The sequence below is a fragment of the Artibeus jamaicensis genome, unplaced genomic scaffold, assembly GCF_021234435.1.
Source record: "Artibeus jamaicensis isolate MK-2021 breed Jamaican fruit bat unplaced genomic scaffold, CSHL_Jam_final contig_64, whole genome shotgun sequence".
Classification (NCBI taxonomy): Eukaryota; Metazoa; Chordata; class Mammalia; order Chiroptera; family Phyllostomidae; genus Artibeus; species Artibeus jamaicensis.
Window position 1 is genome coordinate 3,589,854 of NW_026521911.1, and position 21,344 is coordinate 3,611,197.

Below are 21,344 nucleotides of genomic sequence, written 5' to 3' on the forward strand. Positions count from 1 at the left end.
TCTCAGCAGGCGGGGTTAGCCCAGCTGCTCATCAGGGATTAATAAGCATATATGCAAATAACCCTGTTGCCCCACCCACCTCCCCGAGGCCCACCCCCCAGAGGTCTGCAGGCAGGGTTTGGCTTACTTTGTGTCAAGTTCTATGAGATTGGTATCTACTGGTGCCTCGTTCTCTGGAACTGAACACAGGGTGGGTGGGCACCCACGGTTAGTGGTGAGTGGGTGTGGGGGCACAGGTTCACACCCCGGAAACACCAAGCTAAGATGAGAAGGGCAAGGGAAGAAGGCAGTAGGGAAGGAAGGCTAGTTCCCCGTCTCAGGAATACCCCCGCATCAGCCTGGAGGCAGGCCAGAGGGTTCAGGGCGGTCCCAGAGGCCCGCCGCAGCCCCAGCACACACAAGAGCCTCTGGCCCCTGCTCCTTCCGGCATATTCCCAACGTGACTTAGATTCATTTCTTGCATGCATGACTTACTGACTCTAAAACAACCATTTTCACATCTCTGAACTTTGGGTATCTTTACAATCGATGGTGTTGCATAGTTTAGTTGTGGGAACATTTGTCTTTCTTTGTGGTACATACTACAATGTCTCTTTTGACTGAATAGTTTTAGATTCAATGAAGTATGAGCAATCTGGTATCGCTTGGAAAAACTGTGGGGATGGTGTGTCCAGGGGCCATCCTGTCCATGCAGTCCCTCCCCTACACCCGGGTGCAAGACAGGGTTCCAAGCATGGCCAGGGGGCCCCCTCCACCCCAGCCTCTGCCCATCCCCATAGAGAACAGAGCCAGACCTCTCTGTCTTCTGGGGAGGTAGAGGTAAATAGGAATGTGGGTCTCACAAAAGATCCTGGGGAGTTGGGGAAGAGGGGTGACCCTTGGGCTGGAGGCGGACCCAGAGGGAGGGGGGGTGATGGGAAAACACAGCAGCTGGTGGAGAAGGGGGTTGGCTGTCTGGAAACCCCCACCCCAGTGATCCACAGACCCCACTTACCTTCTCGGTGTGGGGGTTCCTCTTTGGGCTTGGGGTGCATCAGGGTGAAGGGCAGCTCCACGGCCACATCACTGAAACAGAGACCCAGACCCGGTGAGCTCCGAGCCCAGTCTCTGGCTGTGAGATCAAGGCTCCATCAGTCTGAGGGCCTGGGGTGGGGTTTTGTGGTCAGAAGGGGTAGCTCTGGCCTGAGAGATGGGAAATCTGGCCCCAGGCCCTGGTTCTGCCATCCTCGGAGCCTCAGTCTTCCTTGGAGTGGAACTAGCAAACCTCTAATCCTGGCTCCAAAAAGAAGGGAAACCACTGTTCCCTGAGAAGGATCCCTGGACTCCCACTTGCTGGGAGGAGGAACAGGGGTGGGAAGAGGGTTGTTTAGAACAGTCTGTGCATCTTGGTCACTGGTAGTTCCAGAGGGGCCAAGGGACCCTGCCAACCTCAAATCGCCACAGCCAGCCCAGCCTTCCCTGACACTGCCCTTCCCAACTTCCTTGTTGGGTCCCCTGCCCCCACCCTCACCACCGCCCATCTCCCAGCATCTCCTGCATCCCAGCAGCTCCTAGCCTCCTGCCTCCTCGCATGGCTGAGGCCAGCTTAATCAAATTGAAGTTGCAGGGGACCCAGGCCTTGGGGCTGTCTGCGCTGGGCACGGAGATGGGGGGAGGGCAGGGGGGGGGTCAGGGCCATGGAGGTGATGGCACCAGCCAGGGCGTCTGACAGCCAGAAAAATAACAAGACCAGGCACTTACGTGGCACTGACTCTGTGCCGGGGGCTATCCTAGAATTACGCTAATCTTCACAAGCTGTTATTGCACCCAACGTACAGATTGGGAAGTTGAGGCACAAGGACAAACAGAATCTTCCCCAAGGGCACGCAGCTATCAATGCGAAGTGACAGACAGGCCTCTGACTCCCTTAACCACTGGGTGATAGCCGCTCATAACCGAGGTGCTATCACCCACCCTCTGCCCTGCACTCTGACAACAAACAGCAGCCCTGAAGCCCCTCCTCTCAGTCTGAGGGCGTGTCCCCCTGGGAGGCCCCGCTAACCCCGCCTTCCTGAGCTTGCTGCCCAGCAAGCCTGGTTGGGAGAAAGGCAGGGACAGGGGAGCAGAGGGGGCAGGCAACCCGGAGGGTCTGTTCCACCAGCCCCACCACTCGCTTGGGGGCGCCTTACATCCTCAAGTCCTACTGAGCTCGTCTGGAAAGTGGGGATAACAACACCTCCGTTCCAGAACCACTAGAACTTCCTGAAGATGATGTGGGGAAAGGCTTGGTTACATTGTGAAGCTTGTGCCCGGCAGAATCGTGACTTTCCCCGCAGTTAGAACATGGAGGTTTCCTAAGGCTGTTGAAACAATTTGGTTCTTTTTGCTTCCAAAGGGGATTGCTTTTCCAGGTCTACTTGGTAGAGTGAGCTCTCAGAACAGAAGCTGGTGGAAGACACAGGTTGCCGCTAAAACCACACAGGATACGGACGGAAGAATCTAGACCTTGACCTCGCACCAGGCCAGGAGCGACTGAGGGCAGGGGTTGTGTCTGATTTTTCTCTGGAACCTCAGCAGCCAGCACAAGCCTGGGCACAGGCTGGGTTCGGGAAATCTTTACTGAAATACATTGAATTGAACTGAACTGAATTGAATTGCACCCCAATCCAAACGGACTGATTTCTGGGGATCAGTCATGCCGCCATCTTGTGACAGAAGGAGGCAGAACCTCTGTGTGGGGGGCACGCGCCTTTTCTGGAACATATGTGGATCCCGCTGGCGGAAGGGGAGTCTTGTCGACAGAGGCGGAGCTCCACAGGCCGTCCCCTTAGCAACCCTCGGCCTGCAGTCCGTTCTCACTAGTGGAGAAGTTTGGAAGCCATGAGGCTGACATTTCTCCCAAACATTCTATAATTCAGACTAATTGGGGGCTACTCCCTAGATCAGTAACGCTGGCTTTGCGATCTGCAAAGGTCCTTGTCACTTGGGTGCAATGCTCAAGCAGGGTGAGGTTTTTAATGGAAAAACTGCATCCCCTTGGTCCCTCAGGAGAGGGTTCCAGGCCCTGCGCATGCCTGAGCCTAGCAATCCAAAGTGACCCATAAGATTCCTGCCAACCCAGGGCCCTGCAGTCCTGGGAGGTGGGTCCATCAGGTCGAAGGGAGGAACTTTACCTGCACGTAAGGTCTCCCAACAGGCTGGGTGGGTCAGAGGAGGCGGGAGAGGTGGTCAGGAGAGAGTTCAGAGCGGAAGAAAACAGAAAGCATGTTCATTCACCACCTGCGCTGCCCGTAGGCTGAGAAGACCCGGGGACACACTCTCGCCCACCCCCTGCATGGCCGTAACTGCTCATCCAGGACAGACACGGCATTAGCTTTTCCCGGGGGCACTGAGATCTGGGCCTGGCTTGGCCAAACCCGCTACAGGGCCTTGCTGAGCCGCAGGACCCATGTCTGCAAAGGAAACAGGAAAAGGGGGCCCTGGGCTGCCTCTCCTGGGAGGCCTGTCCGATGGAGGAAGCAGTTTGGGATTCACACCAAGGATTTCTCCAGGAAGCAACCTGAGGAGACCGGGTCCTGCGAGAGTCACAGGCCTTGGGAGCTGGGGTCAGCAGCTCTGAGATGTCCTATAATACTCGGTTGAGTTACACACTGCCCACCTGCGTGAGGCAGGACTCTCATAATACAGGGGACTGAACGTCGAAGGCTATCAGCTTTCCCATCCTTCCGTACAAATGTATTAATTAGAAAAAATCCCTGTGAAAAATTAGAAACCTTAATTCTAGGTTTAAACAACAGTATGGGGGAAGGCAGCTCTTTCTGAGCCTCCCTGCACCAGACTGTGCTCCAGGGCAGGGACCGTCCGCAGCCCACCGCCGTGACCCTGGCTCCCAGCCCGAGCCCTGAGGTCAGGGGAGGAGACTGCAGGAGAGGTTTGGGGAATGGTTCGGGCCTCTGTTTCTCCATCTGTAAAATGACAGAGTCAGAACACCCCCAATCCAGCTGTGGGGTCCTCAGTCCCCAGCAGATCATCAGGGGCATGAGTGGGGGTGGGTGCTATACTCCAGGGTGTGATGAGGGGCGCAGGGCCCCCCAGATACCCCACAGCACAGACTCTGGGGAGCCTCCCCCCACTGTGGGCCCAGAGGCGGGGCGGGGGGAGAAGGAGGAGGGGAAGATGGGAGGGGCAAGGCTGGGGCTGAAGGCCTCTGCAGAGAGTAAGGGGGCAGAGGAGGAGGAAGGGACAGAAAAGGAAGTCCTAGAGCTTGGTTCATCCTTAAGGTGAATGCAGCTAAAAAGTCCAGCAAACAGGCAGACGGCACAGCAGGCCGTGGGTGGTTAGGGGCACGGCCCCTGGACTCAGGGGCCGGGGGCTGCACCTGCACACTCACCCGCCCCGAGACACCACTAGCTTCACTTTGACTTTGTAGGAAACGATGATGCCCAGGATCTCTCTGTTGGCTCCTTCCCTCAACCTGCAAGGTGACATGAGGAAGCCGGTCCACGGGAGCTCCCTGGGTGGGGGGAGGCAGGGGAGGGGTGTGGTGGGGGGCAGGGCCATCCCCCCTCTCCTGGACCACTCGGCCACCAGGAGCCAGCAGACAGCAGTGTGTGAGAGAGGGAAGCTGTGCCCTGAGGTGGCGGGAACTCAGAGAGGGATGAAGATCCACCTTCGAGGGGCACCCCCACATCTGCCCTCATCTCTCCAGCCTCCTGAACCCCCTCACAATTCACTGTCTCTTGCTAAGGCCATTCAAGGAGCTACTCCCTCCCTTCCAGCTTCACTATGCCTCAGAGACAAACCCCATCTGATTGAAGACACTGGGTTAGGATTTGCTGCCTCTTGCAGGAAGCCTCTCCAGGTTGCTCTCCCTCAAGCAAGCCAGTGGAGCCCAGCACTGACCAAGGGCGTGGGTCTAGGGGTCCATCATGTCCTCTGGGTCATTCCTAGATAGTGGTGAGAATAAAGGGACAGCTTTCCCTGGCCATCTAAGTTCCTGACGAGGGACCCTGGATAACACTTGGGAAGAGGGGAACCTATGCTTCATGCTGGCACTGGTGGGCCCCAGGTGGGTGTGGATCCACGGGGACAGAGTGGACATTCCAGAGCCAGTGGGGGGGGGTGAGGGAAGGCGTGTCCTCACAGGGTGCTGGAGGCCAGGTTTGTGTCTTCATGCTTGAGCTTCCCATCCAGAGCGAGGCCCCGCTTCTCTCGGTTGTTGGCCAGGAAGGGGGTCAGCGTGTAGACCTTGCAGAACGTTGAGCTGGGGGCCACCGTGTCACTGGGCAGAAGGGAGGCGGGTATAGAGATGCCCGTGCCCAGGCCAACCCCGCCCAGCCGGGACCTCTCAAAGAGTAGTTGCAAAACTACTGATTGCTATTACATGTAAAGAAACACACACATATAAGAAAAATTCAATGAAATTAACCACTCAAAAAATTATATTCAGGGCCAGGAGAAAAAGAAAACACCAAATGTGTCTTCTAATAGGAGGATCTACTTCCTTTTGGTGAGAAAAAAATGTTTCACTTGAGGTCTCTCCTTTCCTCAGCTGCTAACAAGCTTGGAACAAAGTTCCAGGATCAGTCATAGTAGCTCTCCTCAAATCCAACGTTTCTAAAAAAGAAATTATTCTCCACCCCCGACCCCCACAACCCCCTTTACCCCATGAGCTGGATTATTCTTTTACCAGACAAGAAAAGCTGTGCACCTAGTGTCTTAACCTCTTTGCCTTGGCTACCAGGAAGCTCAGAGCAAAGCACCTCCCTTCAGCGTAGGTTTCTGATACAGTATCATTATGACCCCAGGCCCTTCAGATTCATTAGCTCTTATTTTGTCATTCTTGTTTTAGTGGATCTTTTCCTTGACAGTAGCATGCAATTTCTTGTAGCTAAATCAAGTGAATGTGTTCTAAAAGGCTGGTCAGGATCATCGACTGTGAGTGGCAAGGAAGTCCGAGGCCCAGCCCTCTGCCAGGTGGAGAAGAGGCTCCTGGGGCTGTAAGTGGACCCAGGGTTCCTTCTCTGCCCACCCAATCCCACACGTCCAGGGCTGGGCTATGCTCACTTACTCTGCCTCTTCCATGGCCACGGGGCACTTGTACTGCGCTGTGTTGAAGAGGCAGATGTCTGCATACTGGCGCACTGGGGAGGAAGAGGGAAACGAGGTGATACGAGTCAGGGGTGCAGCTCCCAGGCATCCCAGGCTCCCCTGAGTTGGGGGTGCTAAGCCCCAGGCAATAAATAGCCAGAGTCCCCTGGAGGCTTCCATAGGTGACCATCCCACCCTCCACCCAAAGGGCTGCCCAAACACACCTACTCTCTTCCACGGCCAAGAAACCTTCCCCTCGAGAACAGCTTTGCCCTGAGCCCAGGGAACCTAAGAGGAGGCGGCTTACAAAGTACACACATTACCTGGCCAATAAGCAGCCTCAAAAGCCTCACCCTTTGGCTCAGAGCAGGGCCTGGGCTCCCCTGCAAGCCGGCAGTTACTTACAAGGCTGTTAACAAGGGGAGGGCCTTCAGCTACCCCCGCCCCGTGGGAGGACTCCCTCTGGCCTGCCCTCTGCCTGGGGTACCCGAGATCTTGATCTTCTTCACGGTCTTGTTGGTGTTGTTGGTGACGTGGACATTCACGCTGATGGGTTCTCCGTGGTAATAGATCTGGGAGGCGGAAGGAGGGAGCAGGGCTGGGTGGGAGGATACTCGGACTCCAGAGGGGGGTGGCAGGAGAGGCCTCGTACACCTCTCCCGGGGCTCCCCAGACCTTGGCCACTTTGACACAGGCCCCTAGTTCCTCAGCCACTTCCTGCTGAGGCCAGGCCACCAGGCACATTAGACTGTGGTTCCTCCGAGGGGCCTTGAAAGGTCATTGGGTTAGAAGGTGACACTCCTGTGCTCCAGTCCTGACTTGGTCACCAGAAATGATGATCACAGTAATAACAGCAGTGAGAAGGAGAGGGGTGCGACCTTGCGCAGGCTTCCTAAGCCTCCGTTTGCTCCTGTGTATGATCTGGCAGCTGGAGTAGGGGGTGACGGATCAAGTCCCTGCCAGCTCTGGCCGCCTAGAATTTTAGACACGGGAGGGTCTAGAAGCTGGAGAGAGGTGGGGAAGAACCGGCCCACTCCCTGAGGGAACCAGCTCTGCATCTTCACCAGGGACCTCAACTTGAACCTCGCCCCGAGCACTCGCTTTCAGTGGGCCCTTGAGAGGGGGAAGGGATGCTCACAGCCTGAGGTGGATGGGGGTGCAGGGAGGTCACTGGGACCCAGGACCCTTCGGGAGCTGCACTGATTTCTGCAGCTGGTCGCATCCTTCAGGATCGTGCCTCCTTCTGACACCACATTAGGTCCCAAGAGGCCTCCCCAAACCCCTGAGGGAAATCTCAGGTCCCCAGAGCCCTGTGCTCCTGGGGCTGGGGGCAGAGGCTCCTACCTGAGGCCAGGAAAAGCTGGGATCTCAGCAGTTCCAGCCCCAGTAGTTCTACCCCCCACCCCACGTCTGAGTCCCGTACCTCCTTATCCAGGGAGGCCTCGAGATGCAACGGCTTGTCTGACATCAGGAACTGCCTGGTGGTCTCGGCTGTGGGCTGGGGGCCAGGCCTTTCCGGGGCATACTGAACCTTCCTGATGACCAGGCGCACAGAATTCCTAGTGGAGATGGGCAAAGATGACGAGAGTCACCTGCCTCTGGTGACTTTCCTTGCCATTCTCAATCCTCCTGCTCAAGAGACGGCCATGGTGCCCCACGGCCTCAGACTCCAGTCCGAGCTGCAGAGACTGGCACAGGAGCCTTGTCACCATCTGGCCCTACTCCACCCGCCCTCATCCTGACCCCGGCCACCCCACATCCTCACTGTCATCCTTCAGTCCTTTCTCTGAAGCTTCATTTGCACGGGGCCCCTGCCTATAGTACCCTCTTCCCACCACTTCTGTCCTCATTTGATTCCTTCTTCAAGGCCCAGCTGAATGCCTCCTCCTCCAAGGAGCCTTCCCGGATCTGCCCACGTGGATCTTCTCCTGGTCTGAACTCCCACAACACCAGAGCTGACCACCCCCAGCACGTCCTCTAGGTCTGTGTCCTGGTGGCCAGCAGGAGGGTGAGAAAGGGACTTTGTCTTCACTCCCAGCATCCCTTCTGGCATCTGGTAGTGTAAACTCCTTACAGACAGAAATTTTGTCTCACTTGTTCACTGCTGTTTTCTCAGCGCCCGTGACAAGTGGGTGCTGCTAACAAATGCTGCTAAATATCTATGAAACAAGAATATGCAGAGGGGACACGGACCCCATGAGGAAACGGCACCCTGGAGAGGTGACGGGTTGGGGGGGGTCCGTGATGGGGCGTGGACTGAGCCTGGGGATGCAGGGTGGGAAGAGGATAAAGGGGACGAAGGAGTGGAGGCCCAGAGACAAGACAGGGCTCAGTGATGGTGACAGGAGCTCAGAGAGAAACAGGACGAGGACAGAACCGGGACTCCGTGAGGCGGTCCCTGGGGCGTGCCGAGCATGCTGGCACCCCTATTCGTCAGATAAAGCCGCCTCCACTCCCCGGGGCCGGTTAGCCAGGGCAAAATCCTGGCTCTCCCCTTACGAACTTATGACCTCGAGTAGATTAACCTGTGTCTCACTTCCTCATCTGTAAATCAGTAACAGTAGCAGGACCAATTTCTTAGGGTTGCTATGAGAATTAAATTAGTTCATACATGCCCATCACTTGGAATACTGTCCAGCACTTAACAAATCTTTGATAAATGATAGTTGCTATTATTAGTAGTAACTCTGGTGAGGACTTAAAATGTCCCATTGGTGGTGAGGAGCAGGTGGCGGTTCTCAACGTTGCTCCTCTTCCTTTCTCTGATCAGGCTCCAGCCCCCCAAACCACAATCCCCTTCCACTCCCCTGGCCTCAGACCTTAAGAAGAAATGGAGAAGCAAGGGAGAAGGGCCCCATTTCCTGCCCCCCAACACACACAAGCTGCCCGGGCTGGAGATGGAGATGAATGCAATACATCCTAGAGCCACCAGGTGGCACACTCTGCCCATTCCCTAAGACATTGCCAGCCAGCCTCGGGCAGGAACTGCCCTAGGCAGGGGGTATCTGAGTTGGCGGTGGAGGCAGCCCACCTCAGAAGTCAAGGCCGGCTGTTTCAGGCTGCCTTGGGCTCTCTGCCCAGGGCTGTGCCTCTCCGAGAGAACGCTTCCCCTCTTTAAGATATGAGCTGACCTCTCCTCCCTCCTTCTCTCCTGGGTTCACTTTCTCCACTTCCCTCCCTTGCTTAGAAGCCTCCACAGACACCTGCTACCACCACTACCTGCTGCTGATAGACTCCCAGGAAGAGAACTGGGAATTGGGGTCTAGGATGGCCTGGGAGGTAGGTCACTGTTTAAAACAATCTGAATTTTGGGGGTTGTTTTGCAAAACAAAGTAAAGAGATGTGCAGTCTGGAGATAACAAGACTAGAGGCATAGGGACGGGGGAAGCAAGTACAATGGTATGAAGGGGAAAATTCCGAGGTCTGAGCCAGGGCCATTAAGCCACCTCCCCAGGAAGCCCTCCATGACCGGCCAGACTTCCAGAGTGCCCTGGTCAGACCTCCCAGGGCTGGAATGTGCGGCCCTTCCTCAAGCACTTCCAGGTATTGTTACTTATCTCTCCTTCTCACTCTGCCTGGCCTGTCCCCCTCTCTCTGCCAGCAGGCAGCCCACACCCGGGCCCGACGCTGTGGCCTTCTCACCGCTTGTGGATCTTCTCCTCCAGGTTCTCTGCACAGAAGGCTTTGACTTCATAGTCCACACCGCAGGCCTGTGGGGAGGGGGTGGCTGACTGCAGGGCCTTGGGGTGGACAGAGTCCCAAGAGCACTGCCAGCTGCCCTCTCCCCTTACAGACAGGACGCCAGAACAGAGCCCCAAGCTCCCACGGTCTGACAGACCCTCGGTCTGACTTGGGAGCCCTGTGCTCGGCCCCAGGGCTGTGCTGCCTCCCTCTGTGGACACCTCCCTCATCGGACTGTCCCACGGGGGCTGCTCCCCAGCTCTCCCAACACGGGGCATCCAGAGCCGCCCTAACAGGGCTCTATTCTGCGGACTCCTGCCTCGCCTGGTGGTCACCCTCACCAGGGCAGCTGCCCAGACATAACAGGACCCTCCGCACCCTGTTTGGGAGCATGGTGTGCGTGCAGAGCGGGCACCGCGGGCACCGCGGCAGCGTTTCACTGGCCCTCTCACCACATGAGGAGGCACATCCTATTCTCTCCGTTTTGCAGATGAGGAAACCTGGGCTCAGAGATCGGGGCCTGTGGTACTAGTGGGGTCACTTCTCTCTGAGCCTCCGTTTTCCCACCTATGAAATGAATGCACCTCCATGTGAGGTGTGAGGCCAGGTGGACGTCCAGAGCACATCTGGTCCTGTTGCAGCCGACACCAAGGTCAGTGACAGTGACTCAGGAAAGCCTTTGGACACGTTGCCGACTGCGGGGCAAGGACAGTACTGCGTCTGCTACCCGCTCAGTAAATAGACAGATTAGATTCGCCCGGACACAAGGAGGCTTCTGCAGGGAGGGCTCCAGCACCTCCTGGAGAGGAAGCCAGGGACAGGGGGACACAAGTGTCTTGTACTCAGAGAGATGCTCCCTTTGGGGTGACCCACCTTCCCTGTGTCCTCAGGCCCTGGCTGCAACGTCACCGAGCACGGGAGGTTCGGAGGGATCTGTTGAGAGGACAGCCAGAATGAGCCTCCTGCCGCACTCCCCACTTACCCCCCAGGTCTCCCGCCAGCACGCTCCTCCATCAGACCAGGGCACTCTAAGGACAGGCACGTCTCCCGTCAGGTTAGGGCCTCCGGAAGGCAGACCACATGTGCCCCATCAGACTGTGCCAAGCCACGCCCCACGTGAGGCCAAAGGCACCTCCAGTAAAGCCAATGACCACAGTGTTTCTCTCCATCCAAGGGTTTAGCCTAGTCCAGTCCTCACAGACCAACAGTTGAAAAAGATCTTCCCAGGATGTCTGCTGTAGTGGGCAGAATAATGGCCCCAAAGACGTCCACATCCCCACCCCCAAACCTATGACTATGTTGCCTTCCATGGCTAAGAGACTTTATGTGTGTGATTAAGGATCTCGTGGTGCAGAGATCATCCTGGTTGTAACCACGAGGCTCCTCAACAGTGAAAGCAGGAAGCAGAAGAGTTGGCGCCAGAGGTGGGATGTGAAAAAGACTCACGTGGGGGTTGGGGGGCAGGGATAGGCCACGGGCCAAAATGTGAGCAGTCTTTAGAAGCGGGAAAAGGCAAGGGAACAGATTCTTCCCCCACCCCTTGAGCCTCCAGAGAGAACGGAGCCCTGCTGACACCCCGATTTTAGCCCAGTGAGGCCCGTTTCTGACTTCTGACCTCCAGAACTTCGAGGCAATAAATCGGTACTTTAACTGGCAGGTTTAATTGCCACCACGTTTGTGGTAGGTTGTTTCCGCAGCCACAGAAAACCGAGGCACTCATGGAGGAGAGGATGAACCGCACCGCCCCCCCAACCTCCAAACAGCAAGGAGAGTTCACTTCGTCCCGATCAGAGTCTCAGAGACAGGACACGCTAAATCCCAGGGTACGGGAGTCTTGGAATGAAAAGTGGGGGGAGCAGGGAAATCCACTACTTGCCATCCCTCATCTGTGAGCCGGGCTGAGGCTGGGCAAATGCCAGCCAGTCTGAGGGAGGAGACAGCCCTGTGGTGACCCAAGGGCAAGAAAGAGCCCCTTTCTCTGCAGCCCCCAGTACCCTCTTTCTCCCACCAGCGACCAGGACTCAGGAGGGTCTGGGAGCCGCTCAGAGGTAAGGGTGACACCCCCGGCAGAGGCCAGACAAGAGACACTTACCAGGCCACGTGGCAGTGCCCCAGGTCCCAACATACACCGGGAAAGTAGGTGATGTGAAGCCGCTGCCCCAGCTGCCCCCACGTGCCCGCCCAGAGGGCTTCCTACAGGTGGTGCTTCTGGAATGGGGCCCCGGGGGCCTGCAGTCCCTGACCTCAAAGGTGAACGGGTAGGCGTGCTCGCCCAGCTTCTTGATGAGGCGCTCCTGCAGCCGCGTCAGGGGCTTCTTGTCCTCGGGGGCCGGCGGGAAGGACTGCACATTGGCCACAAACAGGTCCTTGCGAAAGGTCAGGCCCAGGACGTCCAGGTCCTCCCGGCCATAGCGGAAGGCGCAGGTCAGTGTCACATAGACTGTGGGAGCAGGGGCACTGAGGGGGGGCCTTGGAGGGCTCCAACCAAGCCCCACACAACCACAGCCGTAGCCCTGAGAAGGCCAGCTGGAGGCCACAGGTCTGTCCCACCGATCCCGTGGAGAGGGCTGCACTGTCCTTGGGACAGGGGCGCTGGGGACCTGGGAGAGCCACCGTGGCCTGGCACCTGGAGGAAGTAGGGGCTGACTGCTGGACCAGATCTGTCCTTCCCCACCCCCACTCCACTTGAGCCAGGGCGTGTGTGAAGGGGCACAGATAGGTGGCTCTGGGTGAAGGCCTGGGGTCTCACCCAATCCAACCCTGGCCTCCCATCTTCCCACTGACCTTGGACAGCCCCTGCACCTCCCCAACAATCAACTGTTTCTTCTGCACAGTGAGACTCTAACTTCCGCCCTGCATGCAGCCCAGCCTCGGACCGTCACTATGTATCAATGGGAAAGTGCCTGGGCATTAAAACGGCTCCTCCCCAGGGGCACGGCGCAGGGCCGCCCGGGCCAGGCAGGCCAGGGCTCCTACTCTGATGTGCATCGGGGCTGAGGAGCCCCAATATGATTGGCTGCTGCCCTGCCTGGGAGCCAGGGAGACGCTGGGCTGGAGGTCAGAGCGGGAAGAGGAGGGCCCTGGACAGGCTGGGGGTGGGGGCCTCACCTCTCCTCTCCTTGAGGTACTCAGGATCCACCAGGACCACACCGTCTGGAGGGAGGGCAGAGAGTTGAGTAGACCCTCCCAACCAAACCTCTCAAACTCCTAAGCCCTGAACACCAAGCAAAACCCAAACTCAAACCCAAACCCAACCGTCTGTCTATCCAAAAGCACCCTGAGAGAAATGGGGAGGCCTTGCAGACCCAGCTGGTTCTTTTGGTGGGTTACTTCTGTTTATCTGTCATGATGATGATTTGGGTCCAAACCCCCTGTTGTCGGGTATCATTTGGAATTTAGAAGTTCTGAATTGTAGGAAGGCCATCAGGTCCATCCTCCATGTACTCTCTACCGCCCCCTGCAGGATCGGGCCGCGCCCCATGCTCAACCCCACACTACCTCTGCTGGGAAATTCTTGCTGAGAGGCCAGTAAGACCTTTTATTGTGAACGGTTTTAGACTTTCAGAGATCTTGGCTTTGGGGTCTGCAGAGCTGGGTGAGTGGCCCGGCTCCTGTGAGGACTGAGCCAGTTCATGCATTAAAGCAGCAGAGGGGGCTCGGCATGCGGGGCACCACAGAGAACGTCCCAAGGCCTGGCCTTGGGCGGGTGGAGTCGGCCAGACACAAAGGCCCTCTTCTCTGCCCGGAACCCCGGGGGGCCAGATACTCTGGTTCACGGTCACATCGCCAGTCATCTCTGGCCACACTTGACCCAGCTAGATGCACTGAACAAGCACAATCTCTCTCTGCCCACATCCTAACTCACCACCCCCCACCCCTACCCCACGCTGCCCCCACAGCTGACCTCTCAGGGACTCTCAGAGGCCACATCTGGAAGCGAGTGCCCAGAGGGCCCTGGGTCCTACCCCAGTGCCAGGCAGGTGCAAAGGACAGGTGGTTGGGGAGGTGCCGCCCCCTCCCAGTGCCTCCGTGCGCCTTCCCACGTCTTACGGAGGGTGTTCCTTCTGTGCCAGGCACAAGGGGCTCAGTGGAAAACCAGCGAGGAGACGAGGAGACGTCCCAGTGAGGACACTCCTTCCAGCCAGGGGCATTAGGGGAGGCTCTCTGGGGGAGGGGAGTTGCACTAGGTCTTAAAGGGCAAGAAGGCTCATCAAGGGAAGACCAAGGCAGTCCTCTGGGGCCCCCCCAGGGCCTGCACAGGCCCTGTCACGTAGCAGGTGCTCTCGGAACACTTGCTGAACAGCTCTCGGGTGCCCAGTGTGCTGCGGGAGCTGCTTCCCTTGGCCTGCCGCCCCTCCCCCAGCCTCAGGGCCACCTCCACTGCGGTTCCTAATAGGCCAGTGGGTTGGAAATGGCACCTCGAAGGAGGCCACAGGTGAACACTGGGAGGCGTCCCACAGCCTCCAAGGGGCCAGTTCAGGGAGGAGATGCAAAAGGCAGAGGGGACACTGAGCTCAGGGGACACCAAACAGTGTCCCCAGACAGGAGTGGGGAGGAAGAGTGGGGTCATCCTGCTCTGGGCAAGAAGGAGGGGGCCTGGACGGGAGCGGGCCTCTCTGCAGCCCCGGGCCCTGCTCACACCCCTGCCGACCTGGGACTCCCCAGGTCTCCCGTCCCAACGCCACAGGGGTCTTCCTCTCAGAGAGCTGAAGCGGCTGTCTCGCTCGGCTGCCTCCGGCCCTCCTGGCCCCAGGACAGCCCCAGTGGTGTGGCGACAGCGGCCACAGTCTCCGTGCATTTCCACCCCCCATACCTCAGTTTCCTCACCGGGACTTGGCCTTGTGCAATTTCCAGTGCTCACCCCCGCAACCCGTCCCTCCACCGGCCTCACTTTAGTTCGTTCGTGTCTCTCTCTTTAAAAAACATTTAACCTCTCCAGGCCTCATCGTCCCCATATGTACAACGGGGCAGGGGGGTTGGGGCCTCCCACCCTCCAACAGGTGTGGGAAGAGTCGATGGCTCTTAGATTCTTAACTGGGGGTGAACGTGCCTTCCAAGGGGACATTTAGCAGTATCCAAAAATGTTTTTTGTCATACTGGGATGGGGTCTAGCGGGTAGAGGCCAGGGATACTGCGGAATACCTGCAATGCACAGGGGAGCCCCAGCAGCAGGGTATTACCTGACCTTCCACGCCAGGGGTGCTGAGGCTGAGAAGCCCTGAACAACAGCAGGGCCTGGGAGAGGCACGTCAGCCTCTGGGAGGACCCGCATGTCCCTGAGAACAGCCTCCACCTCACGAGCCCCAGGGTTTTCCTTCCACCGCCCAGCCCGTGCCATCAGGAGGGAGCAGAACAAAGGTTCTGTAGAGCCAGGCTGCCCAGGTTTGAATCCAGGCTCCGTGACCTACTAGCTCTGTGACCTGGAGCAAGTCGCGTAACCTCTCTGGGCCTCCTCACCTCACCTGTGGAGCAGGGGCAATAACAGTACCCCCTGCCCCAAAGTGTATGCTGCAAGCCATTCGGCAGTGGCGCGTGGGGTGGGGAGCTGACGTCATCTGTCCTCAGCCTCCTTATTATCACCGGGGCTCCTTCCCTGATTCTCACCTCCATCCTACTCACTTAACCCTCAGGTAAGGGGGGAAGCTGCTCTGTAAACGTTTGCAGACTGAAGCAGGAAGCCTCTCACACCTCGTTCTTGGCACCAGAGGCCCAAGGGCTCTTCCCGGGCTGCTTCAACACACCCTTCTCTGGAAGGGGCCTGGCCAGCCCCGCCTCCCCCACTGCCTTCCTCTCTGGGCTCCAGGGACTCACCCACGGGGTCCACGAGGTCGATGTGGTCCACAAAGTCCCGCTTCCCCAGGTAGACGGTGAGCTGGGGAGGAGAGGCACAGGGTGACGTTAGCAGCTGTGGGCCAGGAGAACACACTCCTGAAAGCCGCTGGCCCTTGCCCTGGAGAAAACCTTGGGAGCTGCCCCTGAAACTCGAAACCCGTCCCTGACCCTCACCGAAACCCTCACTGGCTGGCCTTGGACCTGAGTCCCAGCCCCAATAAGAAGAATAACTAACCCTTGTACAATTTTGAAAGCACCTGTTCATTCTAGACCCCTGTGAAGAAGTTGCTATTGTTTCCATTTTACTGATGAGGACACAGCCCTGGAGAAATCTCGCCATGTACCACGGAAGGTGGGGCGGCCGCAGCAGGGAGGTCTGCTGAGCGGAGTCCCGGGCGCGTCTCTGAGAAGCCAGAGGAACCGAGGGCAGGGACACCGGCGCGAAGCTCTGAACGCTGAGTTCGTTCCCCACGGTCTAGCAGAAACCCTCTCCTGCCGGGGCTGGTGTTCCAAGCAGAGAGGAATCTGGAGCTGGAGCCCCACTCGGCAGCCAGCCCTCGGGGGGAGAGAGCCTGAGCTAGAGCCCAGAGGGTCACGCTGGACGCCTGCTCCTCCACAGTCCCCAGCTCCCGAGGAGTCCCTCCACCGCAGCCCTCAGCCCTCAGGCCACCCCCTCCTTAGCCAGCCTGGCCCTTCTAAAATGCTGATCTAATGACGCTAGTCCCATCTGAAGACCCTTTAACGGGGCCTCGGTGCCCAGAGGCAAGATGACAAATGGGTTTCATTCCAAATGCCAACTGTGATTGATTGCTCGGTTGGCAGGAGCTGAGAAGGAATCTAGGACGGGATCCTGGCTCAGCGGGAAAAGTGACCAGTGATGTTTGCTGAGGAAGCCGGTGAGGTGCGGTTTGCCAGCCCGGCCGAAGCTCCTGCCCCCTCAGCCTCCCTCTGGGCACTCAGACCTAACTGCTCTGACCCTTCCCCACCCCTACACACACTCCCTACGACTATGTGCAAGCCCAGAACGCCTCGCCTGGAAGCACACGCCAGGCTGGGTGCTGCAGCCCCTGGGCAGCCCTTTATCTCACGCCTGTCACTTTAGACGGGAAGGATCCCTTCTGTGTCTGCCCGCCCCGTCTGGCCGCGAGTGGAGGCGCTGAGCCTTATGTATCTCAGTGCAGCCTACCCCAACCCCACCCGCTCGCCGGGGCCTGACGTGACCGATGGCAGCACCATCCACGTGCTGAGCTGAGAGGAAGGCAGGATGGAGCCTGGGGCCTGCGGGAAGAAATCGAGCAGGACAGGCACTGGGAGCTGCCCTGACAGCTCAAGGATGCCCGGTTCTGTGGACAGGCTCTAGGGGCCTCTCACACGGTGGGGGGGGGGGGCAGGGTCCCTGGGTTCCTTGGCACTTCTCTAATTCCTGCACTCACACCAAAGTCTCTGCGATAGTCTCTCTGCAAACCACCACACCAGAGAAAGGGGCTCCCTGGAGTCTAGAGGGGGCTGTACCACCCCAATCCCAGGAGCGAGTTTCTTGAGGGCCCGCAACCCTGTGGTCAAGGCCTCCTAACAGCCTCAGATGGGGATGTGCAGGGTCCTCTGTGGTCAGGAGACATGCCCCACAGAGGACAAGAGTTTGGGGTCAGGCAGGAGCTGGGGAGCAGGTGCTGTAGACTCACCTTTCCATTTGGGCTCGCTTTCTTGAACACCCTGTGGAGAGAAAGAGAGGGGAGGCTGGGGTTAGCACCCCGCAGCAGGGCTGAGGACGAGGGGCCTGGAGTTATTTTGCAGGCACCTTCTAAACCTTCAGAGTTGGAACAGTGCCCAGCATGCCCAGGTCTCACCATTTCCATCACTGCCCCCACCCGAGGCACCCGTATTGCCATTATAGCTCTTCTGGGCTCTGGCCAGGGCCCCCTTAGTCTCTTCTTCAATAGCAGGTGGAGGGAGTCTCTCAAGATGTAAATCAGACCGCGCCACGCACTTGCTCCAACTCCGGCCCATTCAGGCAGAGGACTGGCCCTGGTCTGTGCATCTGCTCTGCCTCTGTTACCTCCCGGCCTCGCCTCCGCCTCTCTTCCCTCAGTCCTCCAGCCACAGAGCCTCCTGGCTGTTCCTCCCACACACCAGGGTGGCTCTTGCCTCAGGGCCTTCACTCTCGCAGTCTTCTGCCCCCGGACACTCCTCAAGACCTGCTTGCCCAGCACTGAATGGGGGGTCCTCACCCTGTGTTCCACCCCACACTCTCACTCCCTCTCTCCTCCTTCCCCTTTTCCCGCAGCACGCACCACTTTCTAGCCTGCTACATAATCGCTGGTTACAGTCATGCCTGTCTGCTCTGCTGACACTTCCGCTCCCTGAGAACTGATTCTGCTCGCATGTATCCCAAGTGCCCAGGAGGGTGCACCTATTAGATGTTCAACAAATGCATTAATGAATGGCAAGTAGTTCATTCATTATCAAGCAGGACTTGATAAATATTAGTTGAGTGGGTGAATGAATGAACCAGTGAAGGAATCAGCAGCTGAGAAACTGAGGTCCAGGAGAGGGAGGGGATGTGCCTGTGGCCACAGAGCAGATCTCTGGGTGTGGAGTCAGGCACAGGCCTGGTCTCTGAGTCCCGCCAGGGGCTCACTCTGTCTTCTGGAGCACACTGCAGGCTGCAGCAGCTCCCCTGCCCTCTCCCCCATGCTGCGTCTGAGAGCCCGAGGCCCCTCCCCTGACCCCCATTGTCGAGCCCCAGAAACGCTCCGTAATGTTGGGAGGGAGAGAAGAAAAGTGAAAAATAGAGACAGAGACCCAGGGGATAAGGGAAGGTGCTGGAGGAGGGAGAGGACAGGTGGGGGACATGGCCCAGGAGCTCTGAAAATAGAAGATGGAATTAGAGATGAAGAAACAAACAAGTGAAAAAACAAGAAGAGGGAGAGAGGAGCAGTCACAAGCAAAGACCTGGAGCAGAGGCAGGGCCATGGAGCAGGGACATGCACAGCCGAGAGGGAGCACACAGCCCCAGTCCCTCCCCGGAGCAGCAGGTCCAGCGGGCAGCCAGGGCGAGGCAGGGTGAGGCCAACAGCTTGCAGCGGCAGTCTGTCCTCCAAGGAGTGGGGGGTGAGGGGTGGCCCTGTGTTGCCTCCGCAGCCCCTACACAGCCACCCCTGGTTCCAGGGCCCACGGGACCACTGATGCATCTGAGCTTGGCTTGCAAAGAAGGGCCTAGCACATTCCTCCCTGACAGCCCCTAGGGGTTCTGAGCTTTTCTCCTCATAAATATTTATCAGTGTTTGGAGTGTGAAGATGCCACTGTCAGCAGAAGTGTAATAATTGCTAAAGTGAGAAAAATACACATCACATGGTTTGAACCAGCAGCTACCAGGTTGGGCTGGGCCTGCAGAGGAGACCAGCGATCCCCCACTGGGACAAGTGGCATCCTGGCCACCGGAGGGGGCTGGGGGCTCGGCTGAAAGAGTGATAATCCAAAAGGGAAGGAGGGAGGGAGGGAGGGAGGTAGTTAAGAAGGAACTAACCTTTGTTAAGTGCCTAATTTTTTCTCCTACTAGCACCGTAAAATGGGCATTCTAACCCATTTTACCATGTATCTGTATGCTCGTAGATGATGAACTAGGGGTTCAGAGAGATGTGGTAACTTGCCCAGGAACACACAGCAAACAAGGGACAAGTTCAGGATTCAGACGCAATTCTGCCTGTCTGCCTCCAGAAGCTGGGTGCTTCATATCCAAGCCCGCTGCTTTCCTAAAGCAGGTGTTTTATCAAGTTCTGGAACAGAAATGAGGGGAAATGAGGGCAAGAGTGGGGGGGGGGCAGGAGAAACAACAGGACCAGTAAAGGGGTGAGAAGACAGCGAGGGCAACAGGGGCAGGAAGGTGGCCAGTAGGGGGGAACGTTCTGACTCGAACTCAGTCGGCCAGGGCGCCGCCTCCTCAGGGTGCCAACGCAGAGGGCTTCCTCAGACAACGGCAGCAGCTGCCCACGATCTGAAAGTGTTTTGTGCCCTAGTCATGTCTCCAAGTATCTTTCCCCAAACGCTGCCGATCCTTCCACAGTCCCATTTCAGAGACGAGGCAGTGGAGGGTCAGATGGGCGAACGATGGCTACCTTTCCCCTCGTCTAGCCCTCCCTGAAGCAACTGCACCAGCTTCCTGACCCCAATGTCAGCAAAAAGGCCCCCGTGGGGGTGCGTCCAGGTCACCAGGACCCCCCCACATGTGGCGCACCACACAGACGGCTTCTGCCCATCCACTTTGAAGAGCAGCACAAACACACAAGACTGTGGTCAAAGCCAAATTTCCAGACTGCGGGGAGGTTGCTGGATCTGGTTTACTCCCGGGTCCCATCTGTGCCCCACAAGCCGGGTTCTCGAGCCAAACAAAGCCCAGTCCCACACAGGGAATACTGGTGGTGGTGCAGCTGGGTAAGGCTTACTGGAGACGAGGAACAGAAACCCACCGCGGGTAGCCCAGGAAAAGGAGGAGGGGGCATGATAAGGAGACAAAAATCTCACGGGAAGAATGCGCAGGCAGGATGCACGGGGGCTGGAGCCAGGAACAGGGAAGCCATCAGCCTCTCAGACGGTTGCTATCTCTCTCCACCTCTCCCTCTGGGGCTGCATGTTCTGCCGGCTGCACCGCTCTCTGTGCGGCCGCTCCATTGTCTTTGTGGACCAACTCTCTCTGCTTACTCAGTGCTTTTCGGCTCCTCCATCATTTTGGCTTGCATCTGGCTCTCATTCTGACCCTCTTCCTATTCTGTCTCTCCCTCAGCTTCCCACTGTTAATTGCTGAATGGCCCAATTCCAAAGTCCCAGGAGAGGAATCTCATTGGTCAATTTTGGTCAGGTGTCCCACTCGTGGGCCAATCAGCTCTGCCTAGAGTGTGTCATGTGGTTCCTGACACATGGGCAGAAAAGAGTCTATAGAGCAATGTTTTTCAAAGCAGGGGCCACAACCCATTAGTTGATCACAAAGTCAACTTAATGCATTTGCCACCAGCACTTGTTTTAATGGAATAGGAGATAGAAGCATGAAGTACAGATAGCAAGCATACAGTACATACACTATATTTACCAATATTCCATCCCCCTCTAAGGCTGGGCAAATTTCTCCAGTCCTGTAAAGTCAGGCATGCCCATGTGGCTTGCTCCAGCCAATGAAATATGAGTAGAAATGCCCCATGTCACTTCTAGGCAGAGCATTTAAGGGCTGGTACATGATTCCCCATGCCTGTTGTATTCGTTTTCCTTGGCACCTATAACAAATGGCCATTAACCTAATGGCTGAAAACAACATGGACTTATCTTACAGTTCGGTAGTTCAGAAGTTTGAAATGTACCTCACTGGGTCAAAATCAAGATGTTGGCAGGGAGATGTTCCTCTCAAGAGGCTCAATGGGCAAATTCGTTTCCTTGCTCTTTCCAGCTTCTAGGGCACCCACGTCCCTCATTTCAAAGCCTCTTCCTCCGCCTTCAAAGCCAGCAACAGCGGGTTGAGTTCTTACCACACTGCATCACTCCGACCTCTTCTGCTTCCCTCTTCTCCTTTAACGAGCCTTCTGGATACATTTAGTGCCCTATTTTAAGGCCGACTGATTAGCAACTTTAGCTTCCTCTGCAACTACAATTCCCCTTGTCCATAACATATTCAAAAGTTCCCCTTGTAAGATAATATATTCAAAGGTTCCAAGGATCAGAGAATAGGCATCTCGGGGGGAGGCATTCTTCGGCCTACCGCACCCTCTTTTCCCTG

At 57.2% G+C, this 21,344-nt stretch overlaps 1 protein-coding gene across 5 annotated transcripts in view; it reads right to left on the bottom strand.

Annotated features, from left to right (window-relative positions):
• Window positions 1–21,344, bottom strand: part of ARRB1 (arrestin beta 1) — a 70,389-nt gene that overhangs the window by 7,422 nt on the left and 41,623 nt on the right. For 3 of the 5 annotated variants that reach the window (XM_053670743.1, XM_053670741.1, XM_053670744.1), the window contains exons 2-15: window positions 17,265–17,295; window positions 15,562–15,622; window positions 12,859–12,903; window positions 11,994–12,190; window positions 10,624–10,683; window positions 9,712–9,779; window positions 7,493–7,628; window positions 6,557–6,641; window positions 6,050–6,122; window positions 5,123–5,260; window positions 4,370–4,453; window positions 3,153–3,176; window positions 995–1,065; window positions 128–179 (exon numbers count right to left, since the gene is read on the bottom strand). In XM_053670743.1, the coding sequence (XP_053526718.1) occupies window positions 128–179; window positions 995–1,065; window positions 3,153–3,176; window positions 4,370–4,453; window positions 5,123–5,260; window positions 6,050–6,122; window positions 6,557–6,641; window positions 7,493–7,628; window positions 9,712–9,779; window positions 10,624–10,683; window positions 11,994–12,190; window positions 12,859–12,903; window positions 15,562–15,622; window positions 17,265–17,295 (1,125 nt within the window). The remainder of the gene's footprint in view (window positions 1–127; window positions 180–994; window positions 1,066–3,152; window positions 3,177–4,369; window positions 4,454–5,122; window positions 5,261–6,049; window positions 6,123–6,556; window positions 6,642–7,492; window positions 7,629–9,711; window positions 9,780–10,623; window positions 10,684–11,993; window positions 12,191–12,858; window positions 12,904–15,561; window positions 15,623–17,264; window positions 17,296–21,344) is intronic. The other 2 variants (XM_053670745.1, XM_053670742.1) reach the window with 2 other exon arrangements.